This window comes from Candoia aspera, chromosome 1 (genome assembly GCF_035149785.1).
Source record: "Candoia aspera isolate rCanAsp1 chromosome 1, rCanAsp1.hap2, whole genome shotgun sequence".
NCBI lineage: Eukaryota > Metazoa > Chordata > Lepidosauria > Squamata > Boidae > Candoia > Candoia aspera.
The window spans coordinates 133012950-133040186 of NC_086153.1; the positions used below are offsets into that span (position 1 = coordinate 133012950).

General features: G+C 39.7%; 1 protein-coding gene across 1 annotated transcript in view; it reads right to left on the reverse strand.

Annotated features, from left to right (window-relative positions):
* MYOM2 (myomesin 2) overlaps positions 1-26226 on the reverse strand; it is a 91009-nt gene extending 64783 nt beyond the window's left edge. Inside the window, exons 1-5 of the mRNA XM_063313833.1 lie at positions 26120-26226; positions 20077-20193; positions 10918-11059; positions 10159-10316; positions 8181-8273 (exon numbers count right to left, since the gene is read on the reverse strand). Of these exons, the coding sequence (XP_063169903.1) occupies positions 8181-8273; positions 10159-10316; positions 10918-11059; positions 20077-20193; positions 26120-26226 (617 nt within the window). The remainder of the gene's footprint in view (positions 1-8180; positions 8274-10158; positions 10317-10917; positions 11060-20076; positions 20194-26119) is intronic.
* Between the last annotated feature and the right edge of the window lie 1011 nt (positions 26227-27237).

A 27237-nucleotide genomic window follows, 5' to 3' on the forward strand; every position in this document is an offset into this window, starting at 1 on the left:
TTGAAAGTTGGAAGTCATCTTTGTATGTAATCTTTAAAATTCTATTTCTTTGTTTCACACTTTTTTAGTTTCTTTTTCTTTTTGTAGTTTTTTTGGTTTTCTGTAGCTTTTATCTTTGTTTTAAACTTAATAAAACTCTTATTAAAAAAATTAAAAAAGAATTAAAATTGACACTGAGGCCCCTTAAACAGCAGGAACAAAGAATGGAATTGGAGGAATTAAAAAAAGCTATTAAAGGGGTATTCAGTATTAGTGTAGAAGTCGGAATCTATATTTACTTTACAAAATAAATTTTAAATTTTAAAAATAAAATCACTTAACAGAAGCATTTCCTCTTCAGATCTCCCCCCCCCCCTTCTCTTTTGCACCTTTTTACAAGTCATACATTTTGGTGGTGTTTCACCTTAGAGCAGCTAACATTACAGGTAATGACACCTCTTTGAGACAGACAATCTCTTTCACTGTGTGCAGAGCTACTCCAGGATGAGAAAACCAGCTTACACTTTTTGGCACTTGCTAAGGAAGGAAATAAGGTGCATCTATTTCTACCACTATTCTACTTAATAGGATTTTTCAAACAGACTCTCTAGCCTCATTGATAGTATGAGTAAGATGATATGGGTAGATGGGTAAGATAGTATGGGTAGATGGGTAAGTCAGCAACACTGAATCCAACAGTTAGATTTGGAAAGTAGTCTTAAAAAGTGTTTTGATGACACTGTACCTGCCTGTGAAACAATGCCTCTGTATTTTGTAGTTTTTTGGTACACATTTTTTCATGATTTCTAACAGATCACCATCAGCATCTCTGCAGTGAATAACCAATGGCTTCCTTAAGGAAACAGCTAGATTCAGTTGCCTCTCAAAAACGCCAAAGGCAATAGCTTTGGGGTGTCTCAGTGCCTGCAAGAGATTTCTTTCATGAAGGTCTGTGTAATAATGAGCAAAGTGGGGATGGCAGCCAAATGCCCCCCAAACCATGTCTTCCTTTACTAAATATCCCCATAAGTTGTTGTGCAAAGGATGAGGGTTACAAAAGTTAGCTATACAGCCTTGAAATTGTTCAGAAAAGGTGCTACTATATATACTCCCAAATTTTTCTGAAGTGCTTCTGAAAGCTGTGTTTGAATATAACATGTCCAGATGGCAGTATGTATCAATAAATCCTTCTTTTAAATATTTGGGCAAGCTCCTAGGCAAATCCTGGTTTACACAATTATAGGTAAAAGAATCTGACTTGCATGATGAAGAGAAGATAGGAAAATAGGTTCCTATTTCCTTCTTCCAATGTCTGTTTTTCTCTTTATAGTCCAACAGAGAACTATATGACCCCACTCGATCTTGCATACTTTCCATCAAACATTTTTTATCCTTTGATGTATTTATTGGGGTATCTAAAGAAATATCACAGAAATTATTAGAATATGAAGTGTTTTCAGTGGGGCTTGAAAAAGAACGTGTTGACTTTGGACTGCTTGTACAGTATTTTTCATAATCACTCATTTTCTGACTGTATAAATGAGGATACATCACAAATTTAGTTGTTGGCACTGATGTTTCCATCCTTTCTGAAAGATGGTGATTAGAGATGGAATCTTCTTGTGAAAAAGTAACCAGTGGTTCTCCATGCTCCATGTCAGACCAATCATTTTCAGCTGAAAGCTCTTTCTTGAGCTCGATACACTTTTGATCTGTTTCTGAATCATCCATAAACACTACTTCTGGAAAGGATTCAACAATAACTGACCTCTGGAAATTCACAAACTTCTCTATGGCATCACTTTGTGCATTAGATGAAGTGGAGGAAATGCATTTGTCCTTTGCTATGTTTTTTTGTTTTGCAAAAGTACTAATGCCTTTTACAAGAGTTTTCTGATTGTTGCTATTCTGCTTGGTCTGTTCACCTTCATATTTTGAATCGTCAGATATGCATCTCAGGTGGGTTTCTGATTTCCAATATTCTTTTTTACTTTGGCTAGCAAAAATATTCTCATCAGAGGTTTTACTTAGCTGTTTAGGAGAGACTTGCCTATCTTTTTGCTCTCCAATCTGTGAAAAGTTAGACTTGCTTTTAAATTTGTGCTGTGATTGGCAATTCTCTTTCCAAAACTGTTTATTTTGTCCAACAGAGGCATCAGTTTTCTCTTTTACTGATACCCCTGAGCCCTCTGAACCCTGATAACGTTCTAGATCATCTTCAAATCTTGATACCGTATGGATATATTTGGAACCAACCACTGGTTTGGAAGTTTCTCTTATATTATGCCTAGAAGTTTTATTTTCTGTTTTTGTAGCAGATTTCTCAAAACTGGAATCTTCTTGCACTTTAAATTCATTCTCAAATCTTGACAGTCTATGACTATGCTTTGAACTAACCACTGGCTTAGAAACTTCTCTTATGCAATGCCTAGAAGTTTTATTTTCTTTTTCCATATTGGTTTTCTCAAAGCTGGGATCCTGATGAAGTTCTACTTCATCTTCGCATCTTGATACTGTATGAACATATTTTGAATTACCCACTGATTTGGAAGCTTCTCTTATGTTATATTTAGTTTTGTTTTTTGTTTCTGTAACAGCTTTCTTAAAGTTGGAAACCCGTTGAAGTTCTAATTCATGTTCAGATCTTGATAGTTTATGTTTTGAACTAACTCTTGGTTTGGAAACATCTTTTATACTAGACCCAGAAGCTTTATTTTCTGTTTTCATAACAGCTTTCTCAATGCTGGGGTCCTGTTCAAGATCTAATTCATCTTCAGTTTTTGATACCGTATGGATATGTTGTGAATTACTCATCAATTTGGAAGCTTCTCTTATGCTATGCCTTTTATTTGCTGTTTTTAGAATGGCTTTTTGAAAGTCAGAATCCTGTTGAACTAATTCCTTTTCAACATTTGATAGTGCACAGCTATTAATTTCTGATTTTGAGGAAAGTTTCTGAAAGTTGGACTCCTGCTGAAGATCAGTTTCATCCTCAAGTCTTGATACTTTAGGGGTTTGTCTTAAACCATCTCCTGGTTTGGAAAACTCTTTTATACTGTGTTTCAAAGATTTTTTTTCCTTTTTTGTAGTAGCTTTTTCAAAGTCAGTAATCTGTTGAAATTCTGATTTTTGTTCAAATCCCAATATTGCAGACCTATGTCTTAAATTAGGCAGAGGCAGAGAAATTGCTTTCACACTGTGCTTGAAAGGTGAAAGGTGAAAGTGCCCCTGTACACTGTGCTTACATCTGTTATTTTCTGATTTCAAAGAAACCTTCTGAATGTGGGACTCTTGCTCTTTTTCTCCTGAACTTGAGATTACAGATACATGTCTTGAACTGCCATCTGACCAACATGACTCTTTATTGTCTTGCTTGACAGAAATATTAGTATGTTCCTTTGGTGTAATTTTCAAGCAACGTGAGTTGCTTCCAGTTTGTTGTTTTCTAATTTTTGATACTACTGAAAGTTGTCTCAGGTTGTTAACTGATCCAATTTCCTCTTTTCTATAAGGGTTTTCTTTATTAATTCCATTTATAGATGCAGTTTTTCTTCGAGCTAGCAATTGTTCCCCAAATATACTCCGCATAGCTTTGAGAAATATTATTCGAGGTCCCTGGTCCCGACCTTGGTCTTTTATTCTCTTCTGGCCACATTCAGCCCACCTTTCTTTTAAAGCACTTTTTCTTTCAGGAACTGGTGCAATGTTTGTTCCTGTATCCTTGAAATCTTCTTGCTTCATCTTCTGTTTCACAGATTCCTGACAGGAAGATGCCACATTTTTCATAGACATATCAGAAGCAGTGGGCTTTACAAGAAAGCTTTTACTGAGGACAGAATGGTCTTGGCCTTCCTTAGCCCCACTGCTGATGCCATCATCTACTTCAAATTCCTCAGAGGAAGAATCTCCTGCTGCGAATGAAGTTCGGAAGAACTCCCTGCACGAAGATGCCAGGGAGAAAAAGGCTTGAGTCTTCCCGAACGCAACCACCTCGCCGCCACCAGGAGAAGGCTGGGACGGCGCTTCGGCGAGCCTGCAGAATTTCGCAGGCGAGCTTACAGCGAAGCTGTCCCACTCTATTTTGCGTCTCCTGCTTGGCTGCATCGAGGCTCAATTATCCTCTCCCAAGCCCTGGAGGCGGCCTCCCTCGCGGCTAAGTTGTGCCGCTCATTGGTTGATTCCAACCGCCTCCGCCGCGAGCCGCCTCATCGGCTTCATTCCCTGCCGTGGGCGACTCTTCCCGCCAGATCGGCTTCCGGTCCCTTCTCGCGACCTCCTCCCGGCGCGCGCCACCCCGCGTTCTCGCGCAAGGCCTGCGAAGCGCCTTCCAAAGCGTCGGGAAGAGGTTGCCGCTAGACCGGCCTCTGAGAGGGCGGAGGAGGCTCGGAAGCCGCGAAGCTGCTTTCACACTTGAGTGTGACGTTACACAAAATGCTGACACAGAAAGCCTGGACAACAACTGCAACAGAGCTGGAGATTTTATGGTGCAGGCAAGGTTATTTTCTGCAAAAGAAACAGGCCTATCATAGCTCTATTTTACATGAGAAGAATGGACTAAGAGAGAAGTAAGAAGACAAAAAAAGAACATGAGGAAAGACCTATAGCCAGAGGATTTAGACACTGTGACACCACTCAGATGTGCCATATTCATTTCATTTTGATAACTCATTTATTACTCACTTTAGGTATATCTAAGGATTATAGCTCCTCCTAGAGGCAAATCACCACTTGTGCACTGCAGTCGGCACTATTAGTAGTCAGAACACCAGAAAATTGTGTTAGGTTACAAACGTACTTGATATCACTATTAAAAAAGCAGGGAGGGATAAAGTTTGAATTAAAAAATCTTGCTTTTCTTGTCAAGGAGCCTCAACATAGCTAGTAATTAATCTAAATCAACCTGGGGCTCCCTTGTATTATAGCTATTCCATTTGCAGTGAATTTTTCAACTTCAACTTTGACTCAAATGTTATAAGGTTAGAAGGTAGAAGAGATTCTTTGGTTTACTAATAGGATAACAGAAACCCTCGTGTTGCTACAGCATCAGCACTTCTAGATTGCTGTTTACTTTTAGCTCACCAGCCTAGACGTGTTAAATTTCCAATTTCCCTGTGACAAAATAACAAAAGGAGTAGCATGGCAAAGAATGGGTATCATAAAAGGAAGAGTATGAGAAAGATCACTGGACCAGGGAGAGTTCCTATTTTCAGATCTCCATTCCTTGGATACTCTTGTTCCTAGAGTGGCCTTCTGTCTTTTCCTGCTTCCAAGTGGAATTAATAGAATGGGGGGGGTGCATTTATTTTGGGAAAAACAGCACAGGGGTTTTCCAGCATTCTCTAACTCATCAGTAGGGTCATCCTTTCACTCTGGCTGCTTAACGGTATTGCGGAATCACAGATCTGCATCTTGTGGAGTTTGGCCCATAGAGAAGCCACAATGTTTACATCCATAAAAGCAAATTAGAAATCTGGCTAATGAAAAAATACTTGATTTTGTTTAACTGTACACTGAGAGAGAACATGATAGATTTCAGAGGGAGGGAGACAGGGAGACATTAAATCAGATTATCCATGTGAGAGAATAGTTGAATTTCATGACTGAACAGAATCTAACTAGTGAAAACTTTAAATATGCCCTTCTGTCATTCAATAAATACAGTTAGTACAAGGATCTGACTTGGTGGTTCAACAACAATGTGCCTATAGACATCCTCCTTGGTGACTGTTAGACTTCATGCCCACTCATTTTATTACACAGACACAGACACAGAGTTGGTTGGAAAATGGTTTTGCCTTTTCCTTTTTATGGCAGCTATCCAGTTATAATCAGGCAACTCTCCCAGCTACACATAAACAAATGCACTTATTGGTGCATGTCACCTTTGGCAAGCATGTCACCTTTGGCATGTCCATTCTCAAGAGCAACCATATAATGAGATGCAGGATGAAATCAATGGATATCAGAGGTTTATAAACCAGAGCATAAGAAACTGTACTGGAACATATACACATAGTGTGCATTGTGTAGAAACAAGGAAGAATTAAGAGTTGTGAATGACAGGTAAAAGCCATTCTGTCTTCTTGCTTATATTCAAGAAAGAAGTACACAAAAATCTGTGGGGAATAAAATAAGATGCAATATTTGGAGAAAATCAGATTGACCAATCAAAAATTTAAAACCTTTAGATTTCTGAGCAGATGTAAAAGTCTCCTGAGACAGCCAAATGGGCCGATAAAAAGGTACCCAGTTGCAACTTTAAAATGAGGAGACGATGCCATCACTTTGGCTCCTAAAGAATCTTTCCACTGGAGCCAAGGAGCACTCATACGTTCTTAGGAATGAATGTCACACATCAGAAGGAAAGGTTTTCTCAGCATCAGCTTCAGAGAACTGAAGATGAGAGCCAAGAAACTCCTCAGCGGCTTTAAGTAGCTACATATCAGATGACTTGAAACTCAGCTCAGTGGCATGAACAGCTGAGAAGAATACTGAAATAAGTGGAGAATCCTAACTGTTAGATATCCTGAAATTATCTAAGTTATTTAGACATTTAGTAACTATTTATTATATAGATGGGTAGTGGGGGGGCAGGGACAGGGACATTTGGTACAGCCTACAAAACAACTTTGCATAAAAAAGGAAAGAGCCATATGAAGGACAATTCATTTGGATATTAGCATTCAACTAAATCATATCCCTCTAATTTGGATGCCAGATAATATCAGTGATCTTGATTTATAATAGTTAATAAACAATGGCCAAAGTAGATGAAATGTCACATCCATGATCTGATTTCTCTTCTGTGAAGCAACCAGTCTGAATCCAAATTGCACCCTCCAGCTTGCTTGTGGCAATAATTCAGGGATGAATGCTGCAGCAACTGGATTTGGATATAATAATGGGCCAAAAGGAAGGCAATTTTCATCAGGACCATAATACACAGCAAGGGAGAGCGGGTTGAACTCTTCCAACCTCAGTCCCCCCAAATACTGCCCTCCCAGACTGTCAATTGTCCCTCTGGGAAAAAAGCTTCCTTGGGTTCTCGGGGAGCACATTCTTCTCTCCTTGGGGCTTCTGCTATGGGAAAGATGGGGGGATTTTCATGGGATTTGCACTGGAACAGGAACAATTAAATTTCCCTTCTCTGGGCGTGGCAAAAAAAATCCTTTTTTAAAGTATTTTTAATTGAAAATTTTTAAAAAACAGCAATAAAAGACAATACAAAATAAACTCAGAAAGGAAAAAAAAGAAGAATAGAAAGTGCAAGAGAAATCATGGCAATTCCTGATGAAAATCCAAGGCAAAAATGAATGCTATTAACTAGCACACACACATGCTATATGCACAAATACATGCACATACCTGGGCAGGGGCGGGGGGCGGGGAAGCAAAGATGTGTAACTACTCTAATGCAAAAAGCAGCTGGTCTTTTAACAGACTGAGGACCACAGCAGGGTTTCCTCATCAACTAGGTTTGCTGCACTCACCAAGGATTCTTTAAAAGAAACAAAGGCTCACAAAAGTGAATATAAATATTTCACTTAATGGCTTGTGACATGGAGTACACTGTGTGATTGTGTGTCGGTGCAGTCTGCACTGTGAATTGATAGGCATATTTTGCCTCCCAGCAGCAATCCTTCTCATCCCAAAAGACATTCCTTCATATCCCTCCTCCAGTCAGCCAAACAAAGGCCTTTTTCTTTTTCCAGAGCTTACCTGGAGAAGCATATACTGTAGAGCAGTGTTTCTCAAATTTGGCAACTTTAAGATGCATGGACTTCAATACATGGCTGGCTGGGGAATTCTGGGAGTTGAAGTCCACACATCTTAAAGTTGCCAAGTTTGAGAAACATTGCTGTAAAGAATTCTCTTGCAGAGAGGAGTGGGTAGATCTGGCCAAGCCAGGATCCCCCTTGCTTAATACGCCTTTTTCATGGGTGACAAACATCTGGATGCTAGAGTTGGGTAACTGCCATGTCCAGTGGCCAGAAAGTTAACTAACACAGCTCCTGTATATGTTCTGATTCCACAAAAGAACCCAAAACCACAATATACATTCAGGTTGTGATCAACTGTAGGCTGAACTCCCATACCACTTAACTGGCAATAAGTCCTGTGGATATTCACGGGATTGATTTTTTGAATACTGTATACAGGTATCAAATTGCCTTAATAATGGCTCCAACAGAGACATGTACCTGTTTATTTCCAACATATGCACTCCATATTTGCTTCCGACTGTGTACTTTCCAGGCTCACTTGCAGGAGTAATCAGTTCTTCATTTTTGTACCTGAGAAGCAAAAACAAAAACCCACAGCTTGCACTGGAAAGCAAAGTACAACATAAAAAAGCAAAATTGATGGCAGTCAGAACATAGTAAGGACGCCAGCTGTTGCCTTCATTTTTAATGACCATCACCATAAATATAAGTGATATTAGAAAGCTATTGCAGAAACAGTGTATATTTCTATACATTTTGTTTTGCTCAGAACTGTTTAAGGCTGTACATGTATACCCCTTTAATCCAAGCAATAGCAGCACCAAAGAAGAATGTTGGCCCTCTTTCCCTATAATCAGGGTCCCAGTCCAAATTCTTAATATTCCCCGTGGTTAATATTGTTAAAATGTGAAGAGATAGCCTTGAATGTCAGTTTCTGTCTTTTCATTTTGTTGGGTTCTCCCAGTTCAGCCTATCCAGAATCATCAGCTCAGCCATTCCCAACCTGATGCCTTTCAGGCAGTGCAGGCAACGCTCCATACATTCCAGGAGTGGTGTTCATTAAACTTCTGAAACGTACCAGGTTGGAAAAGACTGAGTTAGACACGCAGTAGAACAAGATCCAGGTAACGTTAATATTGAGACAGGAGGGGCGATTTTGAGTGATCAAATGACCTGGAAGCCCTTCTTCTTCTGTCCAGTTTTTAAAGGTATTACTAGATAAGATCACCCAATTAGTCATGTTAACAGTCCTAGGAAACATGAGCTTTTGATCACTTTCTCTTCTGTTTCATGAATGAGCTGACATTCCAGTATCTAAAATGATGTAAAATTCTACTGCTTTTCAAGGTTTATTATCATTCTTGGCATCCATGTCCATCACCCACTGTATGAGCAATAAACCTCACATTCCCCATCATGCAATATGTCATCTCAAAGATTACCACATAAGTCAGGGGTCAACAATGTGGGATCCACAGGCACCAGGGCACAAATAGGGTTTGTAGAAATCCCATATTAAATATAAAGTATCTTTAAAAAAACATAAATAAATTGGTTAATACCCCAAATTACCAAATCCTGTGAGATTTGGAGTTCTTACAGGAAATTTTGAAGTGTTAGAGCAAGAATATCAAAATCTCCATGAGATTTTGGGTGAGACTGCAAGATTTGGCAATGTCTTGGGATCTGATCCATAATTAAAAAAGAAAAAAATACTTTGGCATCTCCACAAGAGAAGGTGGAAGGTTGAAAAGCCATTAAGTTGACTCCTCTCTTGAAAGACCTGCTAGTAGCTGTAGCCGAGGGACCAGAGGTGGGATGAAGCTAACATTTCCATAAACTGGGAAATAGCCCACCCATAACTTCCCAGAGCCACAGCGTCTCAAAACCCAAACTAGCTTTGCAGTAGTTTCAGCTGAGCCAGAAGTAAATTAGATCAGCTGCCAAACATGGGTGACATTGTGGGATTTCATTGGGAGTAGTGCAAAGGCCGTGCACAGAGGTACCTTGAGGTTAGATCTAGAATATATTCTTGCAGTATACACCCAGTAGTTTCAGCTGAATGTCATTTTCTCTGTTGAGTTTCTAGCTTTTATATTTTCATCTACTAATAAAGAAGCACTATTAAAGTCAATTGGAACTTAATAACTGATTGAAGAGTTATTAAACTCTGTTCAGAAGTACAAACAGCACTTTCCCCCATGATCTTTTCTAAATAAATATTTCAGCATGCAACTAGTTTCGAGCTCTGAAGTCTCCAATCTATGTCTTCGGTACAAAGTCAGAAACTTCTGTGTCATTCCTGTCTAGGCAATGGCATCCATCCAGAATGTCTTTGAGGATTATAAAGGGTTCTTAAACACAGCCATTATAAAAGTGACATTTAATAACTGGATTATTACATGAATAACACTTAGCACTATCTTGAGATTCCTAGAAAGAGTCAAAGGCTTACCATCGTACAACAGGGGTGGGAAATCCTTGGACTGTACAATAAAGCCTAACGGGCATCCTTTCCCATACAGTATGAGACCTGAGCAGCACTAAAAATTCTGGGGCTCGGCTAATGCTTTCTTCAACCACATACTTTTCCAAAGCCATCTTTTCCTCTACCTGCAAAGTAATTGTGGGAAAATAATTCAATAACCCAAAGTGGAAAAGAGCCACATTATTCATATATTATGCTAAGCTATAATTTTATTCCATTTTATAACATTTATAAAATCTGTAGCTCATGTGTTCATGTTTTTTAAATAATCCCTGAGGACATAACTCAACTAAGATTTTTTTTTATTAACTGAAATTGGTTAATGTAATCCAAGTTATCACTAAATAAATAATTAGAACTTTAAAAAACATGTTTAAAACCCTCAAACTCAATAGAGAGTGGATAAGAATACTCTCTAGAAAGAAGCAGGCAATGGCATCAGTTAACCAAAGTCCTGAATGACAGGTATGACTTCGGGCCAACCTTAACGGCTGTGATAATGTGGTTGGCTTGTTTCATTTTGCCTTTACATTATGCTATCAACAATGGTCTGTAAATCATGGAATACAATATAACATGGTGATCTAGCCCCGTGACTTATTCAACAAATCATGGTTCAAATAAATGATGGCTTAATGTGAGTTATGAACCCTGGCATTCGGCTGTTCTGATAGGAAAACAAGTAACTGATGGAGATATAGGAAGGGAATGATGACAATACAGTACCATCCTCTGTATGGCAACTTTATCCAATTGTTCTCTAGCAAGGTGTCTGGCTATATGAAGTTCTTCCTCCAAAGCAGCCAAACTCTTGACAAACCGGATCCTCCTCTGTTCACTCCAGTGCTGAGACTTTTGCTCCTGACTCCTGCAAGATCAGAGGGAAAACTAGTTAGATTTCACCCAGCATCAAAGTGATCGTACTGTTACTGAAATGCTGCAGCAGGCCAAGGAAAGTTATGAAAGTTATCTCATTGGCAGTATTAAGTTGGAAAATCTGCATTCTGTAGCAGCTCTGTACAAGTGACTGAGAACTTTGCAAGCTCTCTCTAATTACAGGTAGGTTGTACCTTTCCTCAAAGATGCATCCATGTACATCCCATTTTATCCTCACAAAAATTCCTTGTGATTGGTAAAACTGCAATCAGGATCACACAATAAACAATGAAACAATGATAAGGATATGGTATTCTCCACACTTTACATGATGTGCTAACCACAGCATCAAACTATCTTCACATTCTTTGGTGGAGAGTCCCCTATCGCAAGGAAGGAATTCATTAAAAAGCAGGAGAGTCCCAAGCTTGAACAAAGATGCTTTTCATTGCCTTCACAGAGGGGCTTACAAAAAGCAACTTTCCAGGCAACAGTTCTGTCTCCCACTCTGCTACCCTTCTTGACACCCAAATCTAACACCTAAATTAGCTATCACTCCTTTGCTCTACATAAGAACAAATGTAGATCAAAGATATGAGAATGTCTGTGTATTAGTATTACCATGCAATAGCCTTGGGCAAATATAGGTAAGACTAAACAGACTAGGAAGCCCATCAGTGTCTGTACAATATGCTTATTCCCAATGGAATAAACTATCAATTTCTAAAGCATAACTCCTCCAGTACCTCTTTTGTGACTCTTTGAGCCTGTTTGGGATGGGGGTCAAATATATTTAAGGGGCAAAAGGAGTACATCTATTTTACCCCTGAAGCCTTCCAACATCCACCCAAAGCCAATTACCCCATTAATGTCATGATGTCACTTGCTGCATCATGAAGTCACTGGCTACCCTCACAGTCAAAATAAAGGAAGAAAGAAAGAAGTCTTGGTCCATCTCCAAAGAAGTGAAGCCAATAAGAAGGACACCTACATAAATAACTTGGAACTTCTTCAAGCATTAGCAGGATATTTCAAGTACTAAAAATAACATTTCAGATTTCTCAAATACCAAGACATCATTCAGGTATCTGAGTAAATAGCCCAGAATATCCAACCTGTTTCTAAGTCATACCATGTGTGCATGTGTGTGTCTAGCCATCTCTAAAATAAATATGAATTTAAACGAGCAAAAGGCTGATGTGAAGGAAAATCTTTTCAATACTGTCACCTTTTCTATTGCATAGTTAGTTATGCCACATGTTTGAAGAGCTGATGCTATCATACTGCCATGGCAGAGTTGCTATAAAAGATAGATGACTGACATGCTAATATGCTTTTGTAAGGTGAGATGAGGTAGTCAGAGAAGTGACACTCACCTCCCCCCATTTCTGCTCTGGGGGATCACTGATGTGAATATCAGCTTCCTTTTTCTCAAAATACAACCATACTAATGGACCTGAAGCAGCAGGAGACTAAGCAGGGAAGTCTTGTCTGTAATGGTAGCCAGTTTGCCTCATGTGGAATCACGGTCCATTTTGGATACATTTCCTCACAGTAGACAAAATCACTAACTATAGATTGGTTATTTGAACCACAGCATTCATCTTCATTACAGTGGTCATACTGCCAAGAGGAAACATGAGGATGCTCAACTGATCTGCAGAGGGAAGGGATGAAGATATCCCCATAACTTTGCCTTTCATAACATACTGGGACCAGGTCACTGGTATATTTGTTGTACAGTACGTCAGTGGGCATACAGCTGTTCACAAAAACTGGAATAGAGTTGCCAGCGTACAAACTGGAGGAGTACATCTCTTGGCTTCAACTGAGAGATCACCTCAAACCCACCCAGTGATTAAGAGGTAACTATATTCAAGGTAAGTTGTTCAATGTTTCAGCATTTAGCTAGATACCTTGTCCTTTTGCTTCAAACTGAAAAATAGAGAGACTTGTGTTTAACCCAATTTTTATGTTTATTTCCAGCACTGGGACATGTCAAGTATGAGATTTAGAAGACATCCAGAGCTTTGGTATTCTAGACTTAATAAATTAATGACAAACCTGCTATGCTGCAAGTGTTATCATGTTGACAGCCCTGCCAGTAAATCCACTTCTCCTGAGCTTTGAGGAGGATTTGAAAATTGTCAAGATAGAAGCTATTTTTTCTCTCCTCTGAAGACTTTTGGGAGCAATAGCAAGAGTGCCATAAGCAGCTTTTATAACAAAGTTCCAAGGCACATTCAGTGATGCGCCTGAGACTACACATCTGTGAAGCTATGGAAATAAGCATCACTCCGCATGGACATTAGAAGGAAATGAAACGTTTGTTGTCAAAGATTTGCTGAGTATTCCAACTCAGGATGTCAACTTCACCCTTCCTTTTTCAGCAACTCTTGACAATAAAAGCCTCTCTGTCCATTCTTTATCCCAATGTCCTTGTTGAGGTTTTCCTACTAATGATTAAGACTGCTATTGCACGTAATCATTTTGGCCGGGTGAAGAGGTTGTATTTGATTGTCTCCTTTCACGTGCTTCATGCAAATCGCCTGGGGGGAGGAACCTGCCCAGACTTGTTTCTTACTTCCTCTCTTTTTCTCTCTGCCGATATGTAGCAAGCCAGGAGAGCTAAGTCCTTTAAATTTTGTTTTACTTTCTATAAATAAATTATTTTTATAGATATGCCTGGTGTGTGTGACTTTTCTGATCTCTCCTGGGCTAAAGGCTTTCCCAGCATTCTGCCAACAGTCCTCCCCAGTTCCCCCCTTCTGGCTTTCTCTTTTATATGGACCAACTGCTACTCCTCTGTTCTTTCACCCACGCTTGCTAGATCTAAGCACCTCAATCAAGGGCACATATACTTTTCTCCACATACCAGTTTCCTAAAGCTGCGTAGCCAATCACCAGACAAGGATTTCACACTGAATACTTTTATCATTATAGCTGAAGAAAGTTTTACCTTGCCTGGGATTCCTGTGATGTCTCTTCAGACGTGGTACGGAGCTTTCGGGCACAAAGTGTGCATGTGGTTCTGCCTAGGCTGCATGATGTTTGGTAGGCCTGTCTAGAAGCAGCCCTTCAAATGCAAAATAATAATAGTGGTAGTAATAATAACAGTAACAGCAACACATTTAAGAAGTTTGAGATTTCTATAACTTGTGGGGTAAAGAGAAAACTGGCCACTGACAAATTTGCATGCATGACCTATTCTTAAATTTCACATCTGCCTTTGCCTACCTTTCAAGTAGGGGGAGTATCTAAGTGGCTGTTTTACTCTGAATAGGGATCTCAGTCTAGACCATTGCTGTTTCAGTCTAGATAGAAAGGTTCTAGATCGTTTAGAGCAGAGGTATACAACCTGAAGTCTTGTGTCCCTCAAAATCCTTAGATATGACTGCTACACCCCCCCAAAATGTCTTGCCAAGTTTACTCGGATAAAAGGAGGATACTAAATGCATGACTTCAATCATATTAATTGTATTTAGTTTTAAATAAACTTAAAAGTAAATTAAATTTTAGTTTGGCCCTAATACCAGCCACTACTTTTGGGACTGCAATCCCTGGCATACCACACAGAAGCCAGGTTGATCCCAAAATTATTGCAAATCATAAATTTGAGCTTTGAGGTGGAAGAGGAAGGAGGTCAGAAACACTAAAATTCAAAGTCCATAATCAAGTTGTAGAAATCTGAAACAACACCTGCCCCCCACCCACCCCACACACACTTTGGCCCTTGTTCTGATTGAAATGATAAACCAACTTCAAACAACAAATGAGGGAATGTTCCTCCTTCCAAATGAAACATTCCCAGTAGAATAATACAGTTATTTCCTGTGAGGCTGTCATCCTGCTTGCTCCAGGCACAATTCTGTACCCTTACATACTGTATAACTCTCCATCCCGGAATTCGCAACAGCCCAAGTGTGGCTTGCATGGATTCAGGGCCATGAGGGACAATGCCCCTTAAACCCTGTGGTCTCTAGAACCACCATCCAAAGCAGAAGGAAACACACAGAGGAAACATGAGGATGCTCAACTGATCTGCAGAGGGAAGGGATGAAGATATCCCCATAACTTTGCCTTTCATAACATACTGGGACCAGGTCACTGGTATATCTGTTGTACAGTACGTCAGTGGGCATACAGCTGTTCACAAAAACTGGAATAGAGTTGCCAGCATACAAACTGGAGGAGTACATCTCTTGGCTTCAACTGAGAGATCACCTCAAACCCACCCAATTATTAAGAGGTAACTATATTCAAGGTAAGTTGTTCAATGTTTCAGCATTTAACTAGATACCTTGTCCTTTTGCTTCAAACCGAAAAATAGAGAGACTTGTGTTTAACCCAATTTTTATGTTTATTTCCAGCACTGGGACATGTCAAGTATGAGATTTAGAAGACATCCAGAGCTTTGGTATTCTAGACTTAATAAATTAATGACAAACCTGCTATGCTGCAAGTGTTATCATGTTGACAGCCCTGCCAGTAAATCCACTTCTCCTGAGCTTTGAGGAGGATTTGAAAATTGTCAAGATAGAAGCTATTTTTTCTCTCCTCTGAAGGCTTTTGGGAGCAATAGCAAGAGTGCCATAAGCAGCTTTTATAACAAAGTTCCAAGGCACATTCAGTGATGCACCTGAGACTACACATCTGTGAAGCTATGGAAATAAGCATCACTCCGCATGGACATTAGAAGGAAATGAAACGTTTGTTGTCAAAGATTTGCTGAGTATTCCAACTCAGGATGTCAACTTCACCCTTCCTTTTTCAGCAACTCTTGACAATAAAAGCCTCTCTGTCCATTCTTTCTCCCAATGTCCTTGTTGAGGTTTTCCTACTAACGATTAAGACTGCTATTGTACCTAATCATTTTGGCCAGGTGAAGAGGTTGTATTTGATTGTCTCCTTTCACGTGCTTCATGCAAATCACCTGGGGGGAGGATCCTGCCCAGACTTGTTTCTTACTTCCTCTCTTTTTCTCTCTGCCGATATGTAGCAAGCCAGGAGAGCTAAGTCCTTTAAATTTTGTTTTACTTTCTATAAATAAATTATTTTTTATAGATATGCCTGGTGTGTGTGACTTTTCTGATCTCTCCTGGGCTAAAGGCTTTCCCAGCATTCTGCCAACAGGTTATGGGCCCAGTGAGCAACCCAGTAAAACCAAGAGAGATCAGCTCCACACCTCATGCACAATTTAAAGGCAGGTAGCAAAGACCTGTGAAGATTTTCTTTGGAGCTACCTGGAGATTTTCCAGCAACTGCTGGTCTACAGGACAAAGGAAGCTAGCTGAGGTGACTTGCAAAAGAAGGAAGAAGCCATGGCTACCTCCCAGCCCTCAGCGATGCCTCTGGAGCGCCTATCAGAGACCAACTATTTGAATTGGGCCCTGAAGATGGAGATGTATCTTCGCAGAGAGAATCTTTGGCTGCAAATTGGTGAGCAAAGCCCCCAAAATCCCAGTGCTGAATGGCTGAGACAGGATGAGCGGGCTAGAGCCACCATTATCCTGGGAGTTGAGGACAATCAGCTAGTCCACGTGCGAGGCATGCAGTCTGCAAAGCAACTTTGGGACGCTTTGAGAGACTTATATGTAAAGGCAACAGCAGGGAGTAAAGTTACCCTGATGAAAAAGCTGTACAGAGCCTACCTTGCAGAAGGAGATAGCCTTCCTGAGCACCTGCATTATATTCAGCAGCTGTTTGTTGAGTTGCAGGAGAGAGGAATGGAATTTACACCTCTCACAAAATCATATATCCTCTTGTCCTCACTGAATGCAACGTGGGACACACTGATTTGTACCCTGGAGGCTATGCCTGAAGCAGACCTCACCCCATCGTATGTTACACAGCGCTTACTCACTGAATGGGAGAAGAGAGAGGAAAGATCCCCCCCATCTCTTCTGGAAAGCTGCAAGACCAGAAAACAAGGGAAAAGAAGGGAAAGGAACCTGAGACCACAGCGCTAGCCAGCCAGCGATGCTTCACTTGTGGTTCAGCTGGACATTTGCAAAGAGACTGTGCCATGAGACCCAAGAGTAGAAAGACAGAGCAGAAGAACACAAGGGCAACACAGAAAAAGGCTCTTCAGACAACCCAGATTGCACAGGTTGCTGAGAAGGGTAATTCTGATGTATGGGTGTTAGATTCTGGGGCCAGTTGTCATTTATGTAATTGTAAAAGCTCTTTTGTGTCACTGTCTAAAACTGAAAGACAAAGTGTATCAGCCAAAGGCTGATGGGTCTGTGACCAAAATTATGGGACAAGGTGACTTGTATTTATCCTGCTTAGGAGAAACTGTAAAAGGTGTGTTGTATGTGCCAAATTTACAATCAAACCTTTTATCTGTGGCACAATTGGCTGCAACAGGGTATATCATAACATTTAAGAAAAATGGTTGTGAGATACGAAAAAATGGGAAAGTGTGTGCTACTGGTATGTTAAAAGACTCCTTGTACATTGTGCAAAATGCAAGGAAGCCAAGCTGCAAGGCTGCAGTTGGCAACACTCCATATCATGGCCAATGTGTACACCTGATGCACAGGAGATTTGGTCATGCTAATTTCAAGTATATAGCACAAATGCCACAGCTGTGTGCTGACCTAAAGATAAAACCCTGTGATAAATACTTAGACTGTGTAGTTTGCAAAGAATGCAAAACACTAAAAGCTCCTGTGAGTAAGCACAGTGACAGAGTTACAACTAGACCTTTGGAAATTGTACACTCTGACATTATTGGTCATTTTGCTCCAAGTCTTGGACAAGCAAGGTATGCAATGACCATCATTGATGATTTCTCAAGATACACATTTATCTACATCTTAAAACATAAATATGAAGCATTTGAGAAATTTAAAAGTTTTGTGACATGGGCAAATGGAAAATTCCCTAGGCCTGTATCTGCACTCCAATGTGATAGAGGAGGAGAATACCTTTCTCACAAATTCAGAAGGTTCCTAGTGGAAAAGGGGATAGAACAAATTCTTTCTAACCCTTACACCCCTCAGCAAAATGGTGTTGCTGAAAGAAAGGGCAGAACCTTGCAAAATGCAATGGAATGCATGATTAAAGATTCCCAATTATGTTTTAAGTACTGGGGAGAGGCCATATCTACTGCCACTTATGTACAGAACAGGTTGTATAACTCTGTGATTCAGGACACTCCGTTCCATTTGTTTTATGGTGTGAAACCAAAGGTAAGCCATCTTAGAGTGTTTGGTAGCACTGCATGGGTTCATATTCCAAAACAACAGAGAAGGAAAGGAGGCCCCACAACAAAGAAAGCCATCTTTGTTGGCTATGAACAAAGCCAGAGGAGCTACAGGTTCATAATGGGAGAGAAATTAATAATTAGCAAAAGCGCTTCTTTTGCTGAACAAAACTGGGGGAGATTAAATTCTAGCTCTCCAGTTGATCTGACCACCACAAGAGAACAGCAAGGACTTGCTAATGGTGATCTTTTGCCTGATGAGGACATTAAACCAGAAAAGCAAACTGAAGATCTGTCTGATGAGACAGATGCTTCTCAGGAAAGTGATAGGAGTCAAAATTTAAGCCCTGTATTACCTCGCAGATCTCAGAGGAGTAATAAAGGCGTTCCTCCATCACGTTTTCAGGCTGAAACAGTAAAGGCTTTTCACATATTCACAGAACCTGAGTCTTTAGAACAAGTGAATGCTTTACCACCTGAGATTGCACAAAATTGGCATTCTGCCATGCAACAGGAATTAGCATCCTTGAAAGAAAATAAAACATGGAAACTGGTAAATCTACCTCCCAATGAACGCTGTCTGGGTTGTAGGTGGGTTTTCAAACTGAAAAGGGATGCTGATGGCAAAATCCAAAAATATAAAGCAAGGTTGGTTGCAAAAGGGTTCACTCAAAGGAAAGATTTAGACTTTGACAAGACTTTTGCACCAGTTACTAAAGGTGAATCAATTAGATTACTGTTAAAAGTTGCTGCACTCAAGGGAATGTCAGTTAACCACTATGACATTCAAACTGCATTTCTCTATGGTGATTTAGACCACAGATTATACATGCAGCAACCCCCTGGCTATGAAAAAGGGGAGAATCTAGTCTGTGAACTGCAGAAGTCAATCGATGGGTTAAAACAAGCTGCTAGACCCTGGAACCAAAAAGTAGATGAAAAACTGCAGAATTTTGGTTTTGAAAAAGGAAAAGCAGATCCCTGTGTATATATGAAGGACAAACAAGGCTGTATGTATCTGTGCATTTATGTTGATGATTTGCTACTGTTCACATCAACAGAAAAACAAAGGCTTGATTTTGAAGCCTGCATGAAAAGCCATTTCACATTAAAAAGCCTTGGAATTATAACAACCTAGGTTTGGAAAAACACAGGAAGAAGAATGGTAGCTTTCGGTTAAACCAAAAGGGAGATAATGGTAAAGTAATGTGAATGGAAAGACATATAAAGTTGTCAGAGAAGATTGTTTTGCATCTTAATCTATAGTGTAAAAAGAGGAGTGTTGAGGTTTTCCTACTAATGATTAAGACTGCTATTGTACCTAATCATTTTGGCCGGGTGAAGAGGTTGTATTTGATTGTCTCCTTTCACGTGCTTCATGCAAATCGCCTGGGGGGAGGAACCTGCCCAGACTTGTTTCTTACTTCCTCTCTTTTTCTCTCTGCCGATATGTAGCAAGCCAGGAGAGCTAAGTCCTTTAAATTTTGTTTTACTTTCTATAAATAAATTATTTTTATAGATATGCCTGGTGTGTGTGACTTTTCTGATCTCTCCTGGGCTAAAGGCTTTCCCAGCATTCTGCCAACAGTCCTCCCCAGTTCCCCCCTTCTGGCTTTCTCTTTTATATGGACCAACTGCTACTCCTCTGTTCTTTCACCCACGATTGCCAGATATAAGCACCTCAATCAAGGGCACATATACTTTTCTCCACATACCAGTTTCCTAAAGCTGCGTAGCCAATCACCAGACAAGGATTTCACACTGAATACTTTTATCATTATAGCTGAAGAAAGTTTTACCTTGCCTGGGATTCCTGTGATGTCTCTTCAGACGTGGTACGGAGCTTTCGGGCACAAAGTGTGCATGTGGTTCTGCCTAGGCTGCATGATGTTTGGTAGGCCTGTCTAGAAGCAGCCCTTCAAATGCAAAATAATAATAGTGGTAGTAATAATAACAACAGTAACAGCAACACATTTAAGAAGTTTGAGATTTCTATAACTTGTGGGGTAAAGAGAAAACTGGCCACTGACAAATTTGCATGCATGACCTATTCTTAAATTTCACATCTGCCTTTGCCTACCTTTCAAGTAGGGGGAGTATCTAAGTGGCTGTTTTACTCTGAATAGGGATCTCAGTCTAGACCATTGCTGTTTCAGTCTAGATAGAAAGGTTCTAGATCGTTTAGAGCAGAGGTATACAACCTGAAGTCTTGTGTCCCTCAAAATCCTTAGATATGACTGCTACACCCCCCCAAAATGTCTTGCCAAGTTTACTCGGATAAAAGGAGGATACTAAATGCATGACTTCAATCATATTAATTGTATTTAGTTTTAAATAAACTTAAAAGTAAATTAAATTTTAGTTTGGCCCTAATACCAGCCACTACTTTTGGGACTGCAATCCCTGGCATACCACACAGAAGCCAGGTTGATCCCAAAATTATTGCAAATCATAAATTTGAGCTTTGAGGTGGAAGAGGAAGGAGGTCAGAAACACTAAAATTCAAAGTCCATAATCAAGTTGTAGAAATCTGAAACAACACCTGCCCCCCACCCACCCCACACACACTTTGGCCCTTGTTCTGATTGAAATGATAAACCAACTTCAAACAACAAATGAGGGAATGTTCCTCCTTCCAAATGAAACATTCCCAGTAGAATAATACAGTTATTTCCCGTGAGGCTGTCATCCTGCTTGCTCCAGGCACAGTTCTGTACCCTTACATACTGTATAACTCTCCATCCCGGAATTCGCAACAGCCCAAGTGTGGCTTGCATGGATTCAGGGCCATGAGGGACAATGCCCCTTAAACCCTGTGGTCTCTAGAACCACCATCCAAAGCAGAAGTAACTTGTGGGGGATGAAATTGGCAACCTTTGAAAGGTGTCTTTCTTTCTTTTTTTTCCAGAGCTTGTAGCTCCCAGAAGACTTATCTCAGATGTCTCAGATTTTCTGAATGCAGCAAATCTTTCAGTCTCAGTACTTCCCTCATGCAGTCAGCGAATATAGTGAAGATAACTTCTACTTCCCCACTGAGAAGAACTAGGCTTCCATCACAGATTCATATGGGAACAGAGTGATGGGAAAATTCATGAACATTCAGAATAATTTATCAGTAAATTCACTGTTGTAAAAAACAATTAATTTAAATATCTCTGATATATTGAAAATGCCAAGGTTTATGTTCTACCAAAGAAAACACAATTTTCATGTTTCAGAAAAAGCTATCCTTCCTTGTTCAAATTCAAAAATTTTGCTAAATCTCCATAAAGATATGAGAAGGCCATTGGGGAAATTTAGATTTCTTAAAATTATTCAGTAAAATCATGTTTGTAGAACAGGTATGCTTTTCCTTCACTAGGAACAGAAGCACTGGCAAATTTATGAAGAAAGTTTTAAGATTCATAGAAGATATAACAGTTGCATCTCTGATATGGTTAGATGAGAATCCAGTTCTGCATGAAGAAATGTACATTTCTGAGAAAGGAAAATTATGAAAGAGAACAGCAGCCTTCCCATTTGGTGCCTTCAGAAACGTTGGTTTTATAGATCCCAACATTCCCAGTTCTCATGGCCAAGTATTCTAGAAGCACAGTTCTACCCTCCTTGCTTGTTGGAATTAAACTCTGCTATATTCAATCTCCACCACCCGTCTGTCAGTTTGTCGTACTGTGGTGGCTTGTGTGTTGCTACGATGCTGGAAGCTCTGCCACCGGTAGTTCTACTACCCAAAGGGTCACCCATGGTGGACAGGTTTCAGCAGAGCTTCCAGACAAAGAACAGACTAGGGGGCAAGGCCTGGCAATCTACTCCCGAACACGTGCCAATGAAAACCCTGTGGGTTACAGCAGAACGTTTTGCGACATGGTGCTGGAAGATGAGCCCCTCAGGTCGGAAGGCTCTCCGTATGCTACTGGGGAAGAGCTGCCTTCTCAAAGCAGAGCCGACCTTAATGACATGGATGGAGTAAGCCCTCCGGGACCTTCATTTGCTGATGTGGCACGACTCAAAATGAGAACAGCTACGAACATCCATTAATAACTGGGACATGGAATGTACAAAGCAATAATCAAGGAAAATTGGAAGTTGTCAAGAATGGAATGGAACATCTAAAGATCGACATCTTAGGCATTAGTGAGCTGATGTGGACTGGCACTGGTCGCTTTGACTCTGACAGTCATATGGTACACTATGCTGGGAATGAAAAATCGAAGAGGAACGGCATGGCATTCATCATTGGGAAGAATATCTCAAGATCAATTCTAAAGTACAACAAAAAACGACTGCCAGTGATAGACTAATATCTATACGCCTACAAGGAAGGCCTACTATTATTCAAGTTTTTGCACCAACCATGAATGCTGAAGACGAAGAAATTGAAAACTTTTATGAAATGCTGCAATCTGAAATTGATCAAACATGCAATCAGGATGCTCTGTTAATTATTGGCAACTGGAATGCAAAAGTTGGAAATAAAGAAGGAGGATCAGGAGTTGGAAAATATGGCCTTGGTGACAGAAACAACGCTGAAGATCTCATGATAAAATCCTGTAAGACCAATGATTTGTTTATTTGCAACACTTTTTTCCAACAACACAGTCGATGACTATGTACATGGACCTTGCCAGATGGATTACACAGAAATCAAATACATTACGTTTGTGGAAGGAGACAATGGAGAAGCTCAATACTATCAGCTGTGACAAAGTCAAGAGCTGACTACGGGACAGATCATCAATTGCTCATGTGCAAGTTCAAGCTGAAGCTGAAGAAAATTAAAGCACGTCCAAGAGTGCCAAAGTATGATTTAGAAAACATCCCACCTGAATTTAGAGATCACCTCAAAAATAGATTCAATGCGCTAAACACTGATGACCGAAGACCAGAAGAGTTGTGGGAAGACATTAAGAACATAATATGCGAAGAAAGTGAAAGTTCATTAAAAAGGCAGGAAAGAAGGAAAAGATCCAAATGGATGTCAGATGAGAGTCTGGAACTTGCTCTTAAACGCCAAGTAGCTAAAGCTTATGGAAGAAAGAATGAAATAAGAGAGTTAAATAGAAAATTTCAAAGGGCAGCTCAAAAAGATAAGGAAAAATATTATGATGAAATATGCAAAGACCTAGAGCTAGAAAATCAAAGAGGAAGAACACGATCAGCATTTCTCAAGCTGAAAGAGCTGAAGAGAAAATTCAAGCCCCGAGTTGCTGTCCTTAAAGATTCTATGGGCAATACATTAAATGACGCGGGTAGTATTAAGAGAAGATGGAAGGAATATACAGAATCATTGTATAAAAAACAGTTAGTCCATGTTCAGCTATTTAAGGAAGTAGAATATGATCAAGAACCATTGGTACTGAAGGAAGAAGTTCAAACTGCACTGAAGGCATTGGCAAAAAACAAGGCTGCAGGAATTGATGGATTACCAATTGAGATATTTCAACAATCAGATGCAGCCGTGGAAGCACTTACTCTTCTATGTCAAGAAGTTTGGAAGACAACGACCTGGCCAACTGACTGGAGGAGATCCGTATTCATACCCATTCCAAAGAAAGGAGATCAAGCAGAATGTGGAAATTATCGAACAATTTCATTAATTTCACATGCTAGCAAAATTTTGCTGAAAATAATTCAACAATGTTTGCAGCCTTACATTGACAGAGAACTACCAGAAGTCCAAGCTGGATTTAGAAGAGGACACGGTGTGAGAGATATCATTGCTGATGTCAGATGGATCTTGGCTGAATGTAAAGAATACCAGAAAGATGTTTACCTCTGTTTCATTGATTACACAAAGGCATTTGACTGTGTGGACCATAACAAGTTTTGGCTAATATTATGAAGAATGGGAATTCCAGAGCACTTAACTGTACTCATACAGAACCTATACACGGATCAAGAGGCAGTCATTAGAACAGAAAACGGTGATACCGAGTGGTTCAAAATTGGAAAAGGTGTGCGGCAAGGTTGTACTTTCATCTACTTATTCAATGTGTATGCTGAACAAATAGTTCGAGAATCAGGAATGTACAAAGAAGAACAGGGTATCAGAATTGGTGGAAGACTCATTAACAACCTGCGATACGCAGATGATACAACTTTGCTTGCTGCAAGTGAAGAAGACTTGAAGTGCTTGCTGATGAAGATCAAAGATTGTAGTCAGCAATACAGACTACACCTGAATGTGAAGAAGATGAAGGTTCTCACAAATGGACCAATAAACAATGTCACAATAAATGGAGAAGAAATTGAAGTTGTCAACAATTTCAGTCTACTCAGATCAACAATCAATGCCAAGAGAAGTAGTAATCAAGAAATCAAATGATGTATCGTGCTGGTAAATCTGCCATCAAAGACCTATCTAAAGTTTTCAGTAGTAAAGATGTCAGTTTAAAAACAAAGGTGCATCTGTCTCTTGCCATGGTCTTCTCAATTGCCACATATGCCTGTGAAAGTTGGACATTATAAAAGGAAGATAGAAGAAGAATTGATGCATTCAAATTGTGGTGTCGGCGAAGATTATTGAAAATGCCATGGACTGCCAGAAGAACAAACAAATCAGTTTAGAAGAAATACAACCAGAATGTTCCCTAGAGGCGAAGATAACTAGGCTTAGACTCTCATACTTTGGGCACATTGTCAGGAAAGACCGATCGCTTGAAAAGGACATCATGTTTGGTAAAGTCGAGGGCCAGCAGAAAAGAGGAAGACCTTTAGTGCGATAGAGTGATACAATTACCACACCAATGGATGCAAACATTGGAACAGTCAAGCATATGGCGCAAGACCGAAAAACATTTCATTCTGTTATACATACAGTAGGGTAGCCATGAGTCGTAAATGACTTGATGGCAACTAACAACAACAACATATTCAATCTATGATAGTTTGAACAATATCCTGTCTTTGGGCACAATTGCCAACTCTGTTCTATTTGCTAAAAGATTTTCTTGTTACAGAAGAAGAAAGAAGCAAATAATGCCTTGCAAAATGATGGTCAGATTGTAACAGGAGCTGATCCTTTTCAACATGTGTCTGCAGAAGCATGTGGAAACATTTTTTTTAAAAAATTGTAGCATTGTTCTTATGACAGCTCTTCAGCAGCCTGAAATTTTTAGGGTATAAAAGCAGCACATACATTTCTTAACATCATCCTGCCCATACAAAGGGGCAAAGTTGCTACATGAAATAGTGCATTCTCCTCTCTAGAGATCTTCAACTAAAGATTGGATGGTCATCCCTCAGAGATGCTGTAGTGGACCATGCCCTTCTGGCTCTATGATTCTATTAGTCTTTCGGCACACGTGTATTGTAATCCTGAAAATTAATTCTATGAATTGTTGTGTAGCATGTATGGACCCTACCCTGGACCCTCATTCAAATGAACCCTTAAAACCTGGCTATTCCCCCAGGCCTTGGGTTAGATTGGGTGGTGGGTCTTTGGTGGGAATGTTGAGACAGTGTTGGTTTTACTGTTTCTGAATGTGTCACCATTTTCTTTTTACTGATCTTGTTAATTTGCTTTCAAGATAGCTTGCTGCTCAGAGTCACAATGGAAACAGGGTGAGGGTTAGGGTTAACCCTTACAAATGTGATAAATAAATCAATTGGAAACTTGGAAACTTCCAAGACAAGTTAGCCCACAGTTTTCAGTTGCTCCCTGCTACACCTTTGGGAGGTCAATTTCAGTACTCCAAAGAAAGCATTCCAAACAAGAAACTGATTGCAGATCCCTATCTAATGACACCAAAGCTGGTGTCATTCACTTTGATTAATTTTATCAGTCAAAAGGTATGCAGATATTAATTGTTTTTATATGGGAACAGCAGTTATGCTCCTTACCTCCTTGCCGCATATTCCTGGAGCAAGTATCTTGTCTGACGGTTGCGATAAGACTGGTCAAAATGCTTGTGTCTTTTTTGGTAGAATGGTAGTCTCTTGGATGACATGTTGGAATCTGCTACTGTTCACTATTCCTGTAAATTAAACGATTACATTTCAATTTAATCAGGGCTTTCTGGCCACTTCATTATATCCTTGAGGCTGAAATGGACTGTGTGACCAAAACAACCATTCTTCATTGGATGCCAGTGGCTGCAGCAGTTAAAATCACAAAATACACCATCAAATCATAATGGATTAAATGTTTATTTGTTAGGAGATGTGCATTTCAATCCTAAGAATGCTTACAAATCAATCAGTCAGGCTATATAGCATAATACTGATGTCTTAGGCCCAATGCACCTCATCTCATCATTTAATTACATAATATTTACCATCCCCAAAATTTGGCCCATGAATTGATAGCCACTCATTCACTCTTTACAAGTTTCATGCTTTTGCCCACAGTTAATTTTCATGTAGGAACTATATAATTTTTCTAAGATTATAGAACTGAAGACACAGAAAACATATGCACTGTTTTATAAGATTTATTCCTCCCAATTTTTGTAGCAATGTGGTGCAATATACCTTTTTATTTTTATCTTGATATTCTAATTATGTAAACAGTACCAGATGCCACTCAATTACCTTTCAGGCAAAAACATATTCTCTACCTCTTATCATCCACTTAAAGAACGCATCACTGTCTTACAGTAGACTCTCAGCTAACCGGAAATCAAGAAACCGGCACTCTCAAGCAACCACGAAGAAAAAAACCAGCGCTCTCAAGCAACCAGCAAAAAAATCTGTATCTTTCTGCTGCCATCCAGTGGGTATTCGGGTTCAATAGTAACTCTCAAGCAATCAGAAACTACATTTATCTGGCAACTACCAATCTGCATGGGTGCTGGTTAACTGAGAGTCTACTGTATTTAGTTTCAGTCACCACACAATAACAGTCATGTATTTCTAGGGAATGTGTTAATTGTAGAAATGAAAATATGTATCATCATCACTGTTTCATCATTTTTATATTTCTGTCTTAATTTTTAAAAGATGGATTTGATGGGATAACT